This window comes from Saccostrea cucullata, unplaced genomic scaffold, assembly GCF_032062105.1.
Source record: "Saccostrea cucullata isolate Sc308-1 unplaced genomic scaffold, CSIRO_AGI_Scuc_v1 ctg16531, whole genome shotgun sequence".
Lineage (NCBI taxonomy): Eukaryota > Metazoa > Mollusca > Bivalvia > Ostreida > Ostreidae > Saccostrea > Saccostrea cuccullata.
In genome coordinates, this window is record NW_026940514.1 from 1 (window position 1) to 12,176 (window position 12,176).

Consider the following 12,176-nt stretch of genomic DNA (forward strand, 5'->3'; position numbering starts at 1 on the left):
GAAGCTCTTCAAGTATTTAAATTAAAATATTGCAGCAACTTAACAAAATAATCTTTTTGTCTTGTCAAAAAACGTTCCGCATTTTGAAACAATCCTATCAGGTTTTGCGTTTATCCTATCGTGAAGATCGTTTATCAGGTCTATCGTGTTTTGCGTGTATCGTGTTTATCCTGTTTTGCGTTTATCCTATCGTGCGTGTATCCTGTCCTATCGTGCGTGTATCCTATCGTATCGTGCGTGTATCCTATCGTATTGTGTATCCTGTAAAGAATAACGATTCGGGTACTGTAACCTGGTTTGAGTCACTTTACGCTTTTTAATCCGGGAAGCCAAACCAGGTTGTACTTGAATTTTGGAAAGAATTAGAGTCATTCCTTGTAATTTAATTTTAAAATAATTTAACAACTGTGGATGTAAAATTGTGCTGCCGTTTATGAGTTCAAATTTGCCGCTCAATAATACAACCGTAATAGAAGTTATATCAGTGTATATCAATGTTTCAGAATAATAGTAAACTTTCATTTAATATAAATAAGTTGAATCTCATTCGTCAAGAAATATTTGTTAAAATCACTTGCCCACTGATGATGAAGCTGCATGCTCTCCAGTGTAGCAACAGTTAACCAGAGGATGACAAATCCCATTGCCCGACGCCTGGGGATAGTGAATTTTAGGGTTGGGCAAGTGAAATTTTATCAACCACTTGCCCGTGGGCAAGTGTGACTTAATCAATTATCAAATATAAAATCAAAATGTATGCTAATATTCTACTCAGTATTTTTTATATATATTTATAAATACAGTATAAGTTAATGGTAGGGCAGGCAAAAATTCAGGTCGGGCAAGTGAATTTTGACCATGTACTTGCCCTTGGGCAAGTGCCTTTAAAATCTATTTGTCAATCCCCTGGTTAACATTGCTTGACATAGTTTTTATGGGGAGACCGTGAAAATTTTCAATGTTACCCTCAAATATGTACATTTGAAAAATCCATTTATTAAGTATTTTATCTATACTTTATACACTTCTGAATCAGTATTTATGAATATTATAATAACAATTCCAAACAATTACATCGATAAAGGTAGATGTAGGACAGGTAATTAGATCAACATTTTATGTCTGGTGGTATATACTTCACATGATGTGTTCTATGTCAGAATAGAATCACTGTAGATACTTGTACACTGTCAGTGTGTTGGTTTCATCTTGTCCCACATAGAGATTGTCCTCATCATCCACACACACACTACGAGGACCGTATACCGCTTGTTGGTGTGTGAGTAATAGAGACAAGAACTGACCGTCCTGATCAAGGAGGTGAACAGTGTCACTGTAATGATCACACACCAGGATGTGACCAAGGACATCAGTACAGATTCCAAAGGGACAGAACCCTGACTTCTGACCTGTGTAGGAGAACCTGTGTTGTCCTGATTTATTCACCACCACTACTGCCCTACCATGGTCTGATGTACAGATATCTCCATTGATGTTTTCTGTGATGTAGTGTGGTGCTATATACAGTTCCTGTCCTTTGTTATCCCTCTGTATGTTCTGTAGTTCTTTCCCTGTCTTGTTGTACCTGGTGACTTTAGCCTCTCCAATCTTCTTCATCCCCACCAGTAAGTCCCCGTTGATGTGGGAGGAGTGTATGCTGAGTGGTGTCCAGTCTCCAGTTTTAATGAATTCAGTGATTTTATTATCCTGTGTTATCCTATTGATGACTTTTTTGTATTTGTTTGTAAAGATCAGATCCCTGCCCTGTGTGACTGTGTGGTAACCTTCCATTCTACCACTGGTTTTTATCTTCTGTATCACATTCCCCTGTAGATCTGTTTGGACAAGATTACCATCATAGTCACTGATCCAGAGTCTGTCTGATTGATCTAGTGATACATGGAATACATCATTAACACCTGGTACATTGAACTCCCTGACCCTGGTGACAGAGGCAGATAGAGACAATGTTTGTTTCTTGTCAGATTTGTTTCTGTCTTCTTTCGTCTGTTTATGTGTAGGTTTCATTGCTGTATTGTAGACACTGTCAATGGGCTTTATTTCTCTCTTCTCAGCTTTAGTGTTGGGGACCTGTATTTTACCAAGTAACTTGGAGACATCACTTTTGCTGTATTGACCAGCGGTAAATCCGGGTGTGACTGGTTTTGTTGTCTCTGGTATGGATCGGATCTTTGGTTTCTTCTCAGACATTAATTTCTGGGTTTCTGTAGAGGACAGGCATCGGTGGAGCTCTTTGACAAGGTTATTAAGATAAGTGATGTAATCATCCAATGTCTTGTCTTGGGTGTTTAGATCTTCTAACAGTGAATGCTCTATCTGGTCTAACTGCTTCATGTTCTCAGATATGACTGTGTCTACCAGACTTTTCAGGGTCTCACCTTCAGTCTTCATGGATGTTCTGATGTTGTCCATGATGTGTTTGATTTCAACTGCATCTCGTTTTATTTCTTTCTGTAAATCTTGTGATGTGGGGAGAAAATACTCATGGATTTTGAAAATTTCTTTTTGAAAGACTGCATATTTTTCTGCATAAATAGTCTCTAGATCAGTAAATATATGCCCCCGATGCTTTGACTGTGTGGCACATTTGGAACATACTGGAACTTGGCATTCTTCACAGAGCATGTCCACATCTTTAGTGGGGTGGATCTTGCATTTCTCCACAGGAAGTTGTCGTTTACGTTGCTGGTAAAGGACCACCTCATGGTTCTTGTTTTCTGGACTTTTCAGATGTTCTTCACTGCATTGTTTGCACAATCTTTGATGGCAAAGGTTGCAATAGAACTCACAATTTCTTTCACATTCCTCAATGCCACACTCTAAAAAGTGCTGGGCTCTTTGAGGAATATCCATTTTAAATAATGCCATCTGAAAATTATGAAGTTGCTATGTACTGATTAGGACACAACTAATGGGCACTGAAGTTTTTCACAAGACTTTAACCCTCTGTGTTTAAATTGAAAATACAGTAACAACATGTTCTTCACACCATGGAAGAAATACAGTAAAACTCGATTATAGTGAGGTCCTGGGGACCTGTGAATTTAATTTGCTATATCCCTAATTCGTTGTATACGTATAAAGATTTCATATAAGCGTATATATTGGGAATTTGCAATATACACGTTTTCCTCCAAGTATTACAACCCAATATGGTAGGGAAACAATTATTACTCAACATACCGAGACTTACTGAGGTTTTCCATTACAAATTAAATTTAATTTGAAAATACTTACTAGAAATAAAGTAAGTTCAATATATCTACTCAGTGTTTTCCCTTTATTTCAAACTAAAGGGTTAGAGATATGTTGTAACAGGCTAGGGGCTGAGGTTTATGAACAAATTTTCTGTGTCCCTCAAAACAAATTTTTATTTCAAAGCGGCTTTTTTGTCAATTGAAGCGGTCAATTTAGTCGGTAGCCGGTTCTTATGGGAAATACTGTCTACTTTTGAGATTTTTTGAAAATTCGTTATAAAAGATGTAAATCTTATTAATTTTAACCTTTACAGGACACAAATCCGTAAATTCGCTGTAGCAGAGCTCGTTATAACCATAAAATTTTACAAAGAATTGATAAGAATTTTGCCGGGAACCCAGAGTAACTTCGCTATATCTGTGAATTCGCTATATCCGTGTTCGTACTAAACGAGGTTTTACTGTAATTTTTTTATTATGGTTACCATGCACACTCATTCATTTTTTTTATCTATACTTGTTTTTATACCCATAGGCAATGAATACTATAATTTGTAATCAACATGTATTAGAATTTCCAGATTGTCCTAGTTTATACATGATTGTACTTTACATTGCAAAAGTGGCCCCGATTTGTTTCAAGAGTAGTTTAATATTATTGTTGAAGATCTACTGGCATATATACAAGTTATCTCCGATTTGACAATTTTGTATAAAAAAGGAACCTACCGTTTAAATTGCTTAAAATTTATACTGCAAGTTCTTTAGAATTAAACTTGAATGAATAATCCTATGAAAGTTTGCATGATTTGATTGTATTGGGAAACATTTGTATTCTACAATAAAAATATTGAATAGCTTAGTATATTATATAATATAAATTCATTGTTACGGTATACAGGTATATGTAGAATAAAATGAATTTGTTAAAGGAATAGTATAGTATTTGAATACTTACAGTATCTGTAGATGGCCTGTATAGGTGCCTGTCAAACAGACTTTGGATTATAGGGGAGTAATACTTTTGATGACATAAACAAAATCTGTATTGTAGATAAAATACTATCATGTGTATCAGTATTAACAAAATATTTACATACTGTATACCCTACTTCAGCTTTTGTCCTGATAAGCTGTCACTCAGGCTGATACATGACATATGAATTCAAACAAAATCTAGTACTGTAAAACTTAATCTAATCAGAATGTTGTGGATTCCAAAATCTAAATTGCTTGATATGATATGTTAAATTTGTTAGATTTCGTTTCAGTGGTGTTTTTACAAATTTAAAATTTTTTTTTTTTTTTTATGTAATTCTTGGAACATTGAAATTATTTAGATTTATTAGATCTGACTAATTAAATATTTAATTTTGATATATAATCACATTGCAGTGTGCGAAATTAACGGTGGACCGGTAGACAATGTCTGTAGAAAATCTAGTTGGTCTATACCGATCGAAATATTAATAGACCGACTTGTCTACAGGAATTCTGAGTAAGAAACTGGTTCCCTGCTTGTCTCTAATAATCAAACCACAAAAAGGAGGACCAGTTTTAAATAAAACGTCTGTATTACACTGATGTATTCCGTTCACCCCTTAGTTATAATAGTTTGTTCCACGATGTATGCAGAAATAATTCGAATAGGAATATAGTATTCTAAATTTTGGTCCATAGGAAGTTGCTGCGGTCTATAGAAAATGAAATGTCTATGGACCGAAAGTCTATAGGACTTTGAAGTTAGTTTCGCACACTGACATTGTACAGAAAAGTGCATAGTCAAAAATGTCAATTTTGTGGACCAATATCACAAATCAGAGTGTTTCTTCAATTATTAGGGCCCCGCTCAGCGGGCGCCCTATAGTGATCAGTCTGTCCGTCCGACCGTCCGGCCGGCTGTCCGTCCTTCAGTCTTCTCTCCCTTTGGCCCAATCTGGCTCATACTTCACCCACAGAGTGCCCTTGGGTAACCGGTGTGCAGTGACCTTGAACCATGTTTCTAGGTCAAAGGTCAAGGTCATGGCAGACATGTGTGAATATTCCTTGTCCGGAGCATATCTTTTCTCTCCTTGGCCCAATCTGACTCATACTTCACCCATAGAGTGCTCTTGGGTAACTGGTGTGCAGTGACCTTGAACCATGTTTCTAGGTCAAAGATCAAAGTCATAGCAGACCTGTGTGGAAAATCCTTGTCCAGAGCATATCTTTTCTCTCCTTGGCCCAATCTGGCTCATACTTCACCCACAGAGTGCCCTTGGGTAACCGCTATGCAATGTCTTTGAACCATGTTTCTAGGTCAAACGTCAAGGTCATAGCAGACCTGTGTGAAAAATCTTTGTCCGGAGCATATCTTTTCTCTCCTTGGCCCAATCTGACTCATACTTCACCCATAGAGTGCTCTTGGGTAACTGGTGTGCAATGACCTTGAACCATGTTTCTAGGTCAAAGGTCAAGGTCATAGCAGACCTGTGTGAAAAATCCTTGTCCGTAGTTTATAAAGTTTAGTTTATAAATAATTTATCTTTCTGTCATTAAATTAGTTGATTGCAAATTTTCAGTAAAATTTTCTGATGTCAAACATGCAGCTCATATTGTTTAACCTTACATTTTCATGTTCATTGTTGAAAGCGGGGCCCTTTGAGATGGTCACCATCTCAATGATATCTAGTTTTGTTTGTGAAGATTACATGTAGCAGTCCATGGACTTCAAATTTTGTAAAGTTTTTTTGTCAAGTATGAAGGAGAGTATATTTTGAAAATGTTATTACTACGTATGCTATGAATTGTTTGTTGCTTCATTGAAACATTGTGAGAAAAAAGTGAAAAATAATACATACCAAGAAATGCAGGGAAAGAATTAGTCCAATGAACATTGAGCATCATTTAGATTTAGTGTGCTCTTCAAGATCATTGACAATTCAAGATCAAAGCCAATTGACATTTCATTTTTACTATAATATTTCTCTGCCTGTTTTGGTCAGGTTTGCCTGAATGATGGAGTGGAGGTGTGGTTACAGAGACTGAGAGATTCCGTGGCCAAGACACTGCGGGAACTGAACATCAGCATCATACAGGACTGTAATAACGGGGTCATGATGGACGAATGGGCATCCAAGGTCAGTACAGGGGGCAATTTACTAGTATACAGGACTGTAATAATGGGGTCATGATGGACCAATGGGCATCTAAGGTCAGCACAATGGCATCATACAACACTGTAATAATGGGGTCATGATGGACAAATGGGCATCTAAGGTCAGTACAGGGGGCATCATACAACATTGAATAATGGGGTCATGATGGACGAATGGGCATCCAAGGTCAGTACAGGGGGCAATACTAGAATACAGGACTGTAATAATAGGGTCATGATGGATTAATGGGCATCTAGGGTCAGCACAGGAGCATCATACAACATTGTAATAATGGGGTCATGATGGACAAATGGGCATCTAAGGTCAGTACAGGGGGCATTATGCAGGACTGTAATAACGGGGTCATGATGGATTAATGGGCATCTAAGGTCAGCACAGGGGCATCATACAACACTGTAATAATGGGGTCATGATGGACAAATGGGCATCTAAGGTCAGTACAGGGGGCATTATGCAGGACTGTAATAATGGGGTCATGATGGACAAATGGGCATCTAAGGTCAGTACAGGGGGCATCATACAGGACTGTAGTAATGGAGTCTTGATGGACAAATGGGCATCCAAGGTCAGTATAGGGGGAATCATACAGGACTGTAATAATGGGGTCATTATGGATTAATGGGCATCTAAGGTCAGCACAAGGGCATCATACAACATTGAATAATGAGGTCATGATGGATGAATGGGCATATAAGGTCAGGGCAGCTAGGGGGCATTTTGAATTTTGAAAAAATCCCCTGTTTAGATGGGGAAAAAATCACAAGATAACTTATGAATTTCATAAAAGTTTTATAGAAAACATACTGTTTTGAATCATAAATATATGGCAATGTGTCTGTTATAAACTTAGCTGTCTTGTGAGCTTTAAGTCAGGTAACTCACTTTCATTAATGGATTCTCAATCTTTGCTTAATTTATTAGAAATGTTGAGGGAAGGACTTATATGCATTCCTTGAAAAGACTACCGGTATATTATGATCGAGTTATAATTTAGTTGACCACAATTTTTATTTCTCTCTATGTAGTACCCAGCACAAGTTTGCAGAATAGGAATGCTGTATTACTGGACCAGAGAATGTGATGCAGGGATAGGGGAACTCAAGTATGACCGCAAGGCACTGCAACATGTACGTAAACTTTTACACATCATATAAGTTAGCTGTTCTTTGTTTGAGAGACAAATTTGATACCAGTTAATCAACAATTCGAAAAAATTTTCCTCATGAAATTTCTAAATTCTATGTGAAAATATATATTCCAATTAAATTAGTGCAAATTTTTATTGAAGAAAATTAGAAGAGGGAACAATCTGAAAATTCAAGGAATGTGCAAAAAATAAAACTTGACATTTAAATTCGACATACCCTGTAAAAAGTTTCTATTTACAGAACACCATGAAAAAGTACCAGGCTTCCACGGCCAAACTGACCACGGTCCTGACTAAAGGAGCGTGGAGGACTCTGGAGGACCCCATGTTACCCCTCCACAAAGCCAGGCTCGAGTCCATGATCGCTGTAAAGTCCTAATATTTTTTTTATCATTTTAATATTATTTTGGCAATTCAGAAGTTCAAGAAACTTCAAAGTGAGAAGTTTGAGAAGATGATCTGCTATCTGTTTTTTGTATTGCCATGCAATGTTTGACTTCTGATAGATACTCTTAAGTCATACACTGCAGGAAACAGGTATTGGAATGATCTTGCTAATGTCTTTAATTGAAGAAAAAATGTTTGTTTTCATTATTCCAGCAATCCCTTTATCTAAGAGATGTTCTAGAGAATATGTGCAACAGAAAGTCTCTGAGAGAACCAACAGATTTTGAGTGGAGGAGGTGCATTAGATGTTACTTTCACCCTGTTGGTAAGGATTTGAACATTTAATTGTTATATAATGTGAAATCAATTTTGAAATTAAGTTACTGGATTCATCTTTACTCTCTGTAAAAAAAAAAAAAAAAAGAATTATCATTTTATAGTATATAACTTTTAATGAAGAATTTTGACTTTTGAGGTTAAAGAATCAATAGTCTTTAGACTATAAAATATCTTAGATAATTATGTCAATATAAAAGGGGAAAACAGAATTGTGTGAAGAAGAAAACTTTGACACAATTTGTACATGTAGCTGCTATTAAGCTGACAATTGTACATCATCAGGTTGTATTTTAATGAATTTTGTATGAGTAGTTGAAAACAAGATCTCATATTTCTTACAAAATATCATTTATAGATGAAGTAATTAAAATTTAAGAAAAAATTGTAGAATATAATGTAAATAAATTTCCTTATTATGAAATTAACGTGTCTGTAAAAAAATTATGACAATTACTGAAAAATGAATCTGATTTTTTAATCTTTGATTTAATTAGCTAACGATGAGACTGTAGATAACGAGTCGGTAGATATTAAAACGGAAGCGAGTTTGAGTGACCTCTCAATACGTAAGCAGGATTATTACGGTGAAAAAAGGAATGGTGCTGGGCAATTTTAATCATAATTATTTCTTAGCTTTTTTATTTCACCTTTTCAAAGTATCCTCAGTTATTAAAGTGCATTTTTATTACTTTTTTTTCTTAAACATTTTCTTTGTTCTTTTTTGTAATATTTATTTGATATCCTTGGAATACGAAATGCTATAATTTCCACTAGTTTTATAAAAATGTATAATCAGCTTTTGTTGTTTCTCTTCCATTTCGAAACGTACAGAATCTAACATAAAATTGTACTTGGTACCAATTTTGAACTCTGACAAGTAATTTACAGATTGATAAATTCCCAGTCATTTTCTTCAATATTCTACATGGTCCTCAATTCATATGCCTTAATTCATTCCAAAAAAGCTTTTTTCTAAGAATACTTGAGGTCAAGCTTTTCATGCTTTGGGGTCAGTTTCTAGCATTTTTGAAGTGTGAAAATTAAAGTTTTGAGTTTATAGGAATAAATTGTGCGGGGGAGGATTTATTTTTTTTATAATTCAATCTGCAGCTTCTTCAGGAAAACAAAACACACGATTGAGTTTGAGTGGTAAAAAATACTTTTGTTCATTTTTGCCAGAAAGTTTGGTGGCTAATTAGATTAATTGTTTACATTAATTTTTTTAAAGAAATAAATGACACTTTGTGACAAAGAATTGTTATGCTGCCCCTTTTCACCTGTTATTCATATTACGCATAAACACTAATGTAATATTTGTTCCTCATTTGAATTCCATTACATGTGTACTTACATATTTTGACTTTGTCGAATTCAGTTTATGTTCATTTTATTTATATCTTTAATTAGCTGTGTGTTTTTGAAGTTTCTTTTTAATATTTTTATCTTTTTGAGTGGTGGTTTAAAGCTATAATTTTATTCTGTTTTGCTTTGCCATTTAACGTATTACATATATAATCTTTAATATACTTTAAATCTGACATAATTTTTAACTTTTAATTAGTCTTTTTGTGTGTTTACCACAGAATTAAAAATCTTAACAAAAAAAAAAAGTGAAACAACGAAATACAACCAATATTAATACATATAAATACATAATTTCATATAGAGTAACAGTATAAAATCTGATTGGATTGGTTTAAAATAATTTTTTCTGCATGATTAACAATTACATATACATTTTAATATATATTCTGCATAATTTTTAAAGCTTATTAATTTTAAATTACATATTTCATGCTTTTGAACTTTTAACAACAGATTGAACCACTGTGCCAATTTCAACCAAATGTTGCGAAAAAGCATCCTTGGGTGAAGGGGAAACAAGTTTGAATTGAAATATAGATAATTGGATAATAACTGAAAATTTGGTGACATATTTTAAAAATCTTCTCAAGAACCACTGTGCCAGGAAAGATAAAACTTATGGTGAAACATCCTCAGGTAGTGTAGATTCAATTTTGTTCCAATCATGACCCCCTGGGATAGGGCGGGGTCAAAATGGCAGACAAAAGTTTACATAGAAATATATATAAGAAAATTCTTTAAAAATCTTCTTCTCAGGATTGACAAAGGCATAATTCATCATATGTATATGGAAGCACGCTCAGGTAGTGTAGATTCAAATTAGTTCAAATCATGATCCCTAGGGGTAGGGTGGGGCCAAAATGGCAGACCAAAGTTTTACATAGAAATATGAAGTAAAATTCTTTTCAAATATTCTCAGGAATGACAAAGCCATAATTCATCATATTTATATGGAAGCAGGCTCAGGTAGTGTAGATTCATATACGTTCAAATCATGACACCCAGGGGTAGGGCGGGACCAAAATGGCCGACCAAAGTTTTACATAGAAATATTAATGAAAATTCTTTAAAAATCATTTTTAAAAAATCCATGATTGTTCATGGGACTTCTTTTGGATTTAAACTTTACAATAAATACCGTTTTCTACTTTTTCTTAGCCTTAGTGCTCAGGTGAGCGATGTGGCCCATGGGTCTCTTGTTGTGTGTTTACCACAGAATTAAAAATCTTAACAACAAAAGTGCTGATACAGTATTAATACAATTAATACTCATAGAGTAACAGTATAAAATCTGATTGGATTGTTTGAAAATAATTGTAACTGCATGATTAGCAATACACATTTTGTGATATTTGTCAAAATGAAAGCTTATTAATTTTAAATTAATATTTCATGCTTTTTAACTTTTAATGCAACAATATGAATCATATGTGTACTATCAAATGGTGCTAACAAGAAAAAAAAATTAAACAAAGAAATATTACAATGAAAAATGAATTCATTTTCTTACCTGTTTTCTTTGCAGAGGATAAGCACGAACCCCTGATCTGGATATTAGACACACCTTATTTCTACGGCAACGAATTCTATGGAACAAACGCAGGAGTGGCCTTGACCCCTGTCACGGAGCGATGCTTTCTGACCATGTCCCAGGCCCTGAACAACTACCAGGGAAGCTGTGTGTCAGGGCCCGTGGGGGTCGGCAAGACAGAAACGGTCAAGGGTCTGGCCAATGTACTGGGACATTACATTGGAACATTTCAGTGCTCCTCAGAGTCAGATACCAGTGCCATGGGCAAGATTGTTCAGGGAACTGCCATGGTAATTCAGTATTGCAGAATTTTACTCAATTAATAGGATATTTTATTGAAAGAGAAGGTTGTTTTCTCTAAATAAATAATTATTTTCCGTCCCGAAGCAACTCATCTTTATTTTCTGTTTTGTTAGTACGACTGACTTGTTTGCAGACGTCAATTCTTATTGATATTTTTCTTTCACATCCTTTAATCAAGCGTTATATAAAAAAGCGTTTTTATGACTCCATGACATCAGTTCATCTAACGATCTGTATGTAATTAGTTTGAAACTTTGTTGTACAAATTTATCTAAGGTTCCTAAGAATAATATAACTGTTTTCAAATAATATTTGTCTATTTTCTCCTTAATGTGTCTATTGTATAAATTAAGTTTATATATTTAATAAAAATCTCTCACTTGGTGATCGTATCTGTGGCATAATCGATAAGGCATCGGACTGACAACCTCGCGGTCATGAGTTCGAGTCTCGGAGTGAGCGTTGAAGAATTTTATTTAGTAAATAAGTCCGTGCACTATTTCGGCATGGTATGCTTATGCTATATAAATCCTGAGAACACTATGCGAGAATAGTAGGGTATGGGTTATATAGAGACAAACTGACAGGAAGCATAATAAATAAATGAAGTATATCTTACACAGCATTGTATTGAAAGTATATATTATACAGGGTGATCCCTTTGAACTGAGGGCATTAAGAAATTTCCCACCTATGATAACATTTTAACCGATAGTTATTCTAGCTGG

At 34.9% G+C, this 12,176-nt stretch overlaps 2 protein-coding genes across 2 annotated transcripts; one reads left to right on the plus strand and one right to left on the minus strand.

Annotated features, from left to right (window-relative positions):
• Window positions 1-981: 981 nt before the first annotated feature.
• On the minus strand, window positions 982-4,290 carry LOC134255543 (tripartite motif-containing protein 2-like). The gene is made up of 2 exons (XM_062738071.1): window positions 4,177-4,290; window positions 982-2,889 (listed from the first exon to the last, which is right to left on the minus strand). The coding sequence occupies exons 1-2, from the start codon at window positions 4,285-4,287 to the stop codon at window positions 1,168-1,170; spliced, it is 1,833 nt and encodes a 610-aa protein (XP_062594055.1). The 5' UTR covers window positions 4,288-4,290; the 3' UTR covers window positions 982-1,167.
• Window positions 4,291-5,249: 959 nt separating this feature from the next.
• Window positions 5,250-11,435, plus strand: LOC134255544 (dynein axonemal heavy chain 5-like; the record flags this gene model as incomplete). The annotated part of the gene is made up of 7 exons (XM_062738073.1): window positions 5,250-5,333; window positions 6,203-6,337; window positions 7,402-7,503; window positions 7,765-7,890; window positions 8,124-8,235; window positions 8,744-8,815; window positions 11,140-11,435. Coding segments are annotated over exons 1-7 (927 nt in total), but the record flags the coding sequence as incomplete, so codon positions are not given.
• Between the last annotated feature and the right edge of the window lie 741 nt (window positions 11,436-12,176).

What these genes read in the sequence shown, in the direction of transcription:
- LOC134255543 (XM_062738071.1), bottom strand. Translation starts at nt 4,287, where the DNA reads ATGATAGTATTTTATCTACAATACAGATTTTGTTTATGTCATCAAAAG. An exon ending in ACAGGCCATCTACAGATACT is followed by an intron (nt 2,890 to 4,176) that starts GTAAGTATTCAA and finishes CATAATTTTCAG; the next exon opens with ATGGCATTATTTAAAATGGA.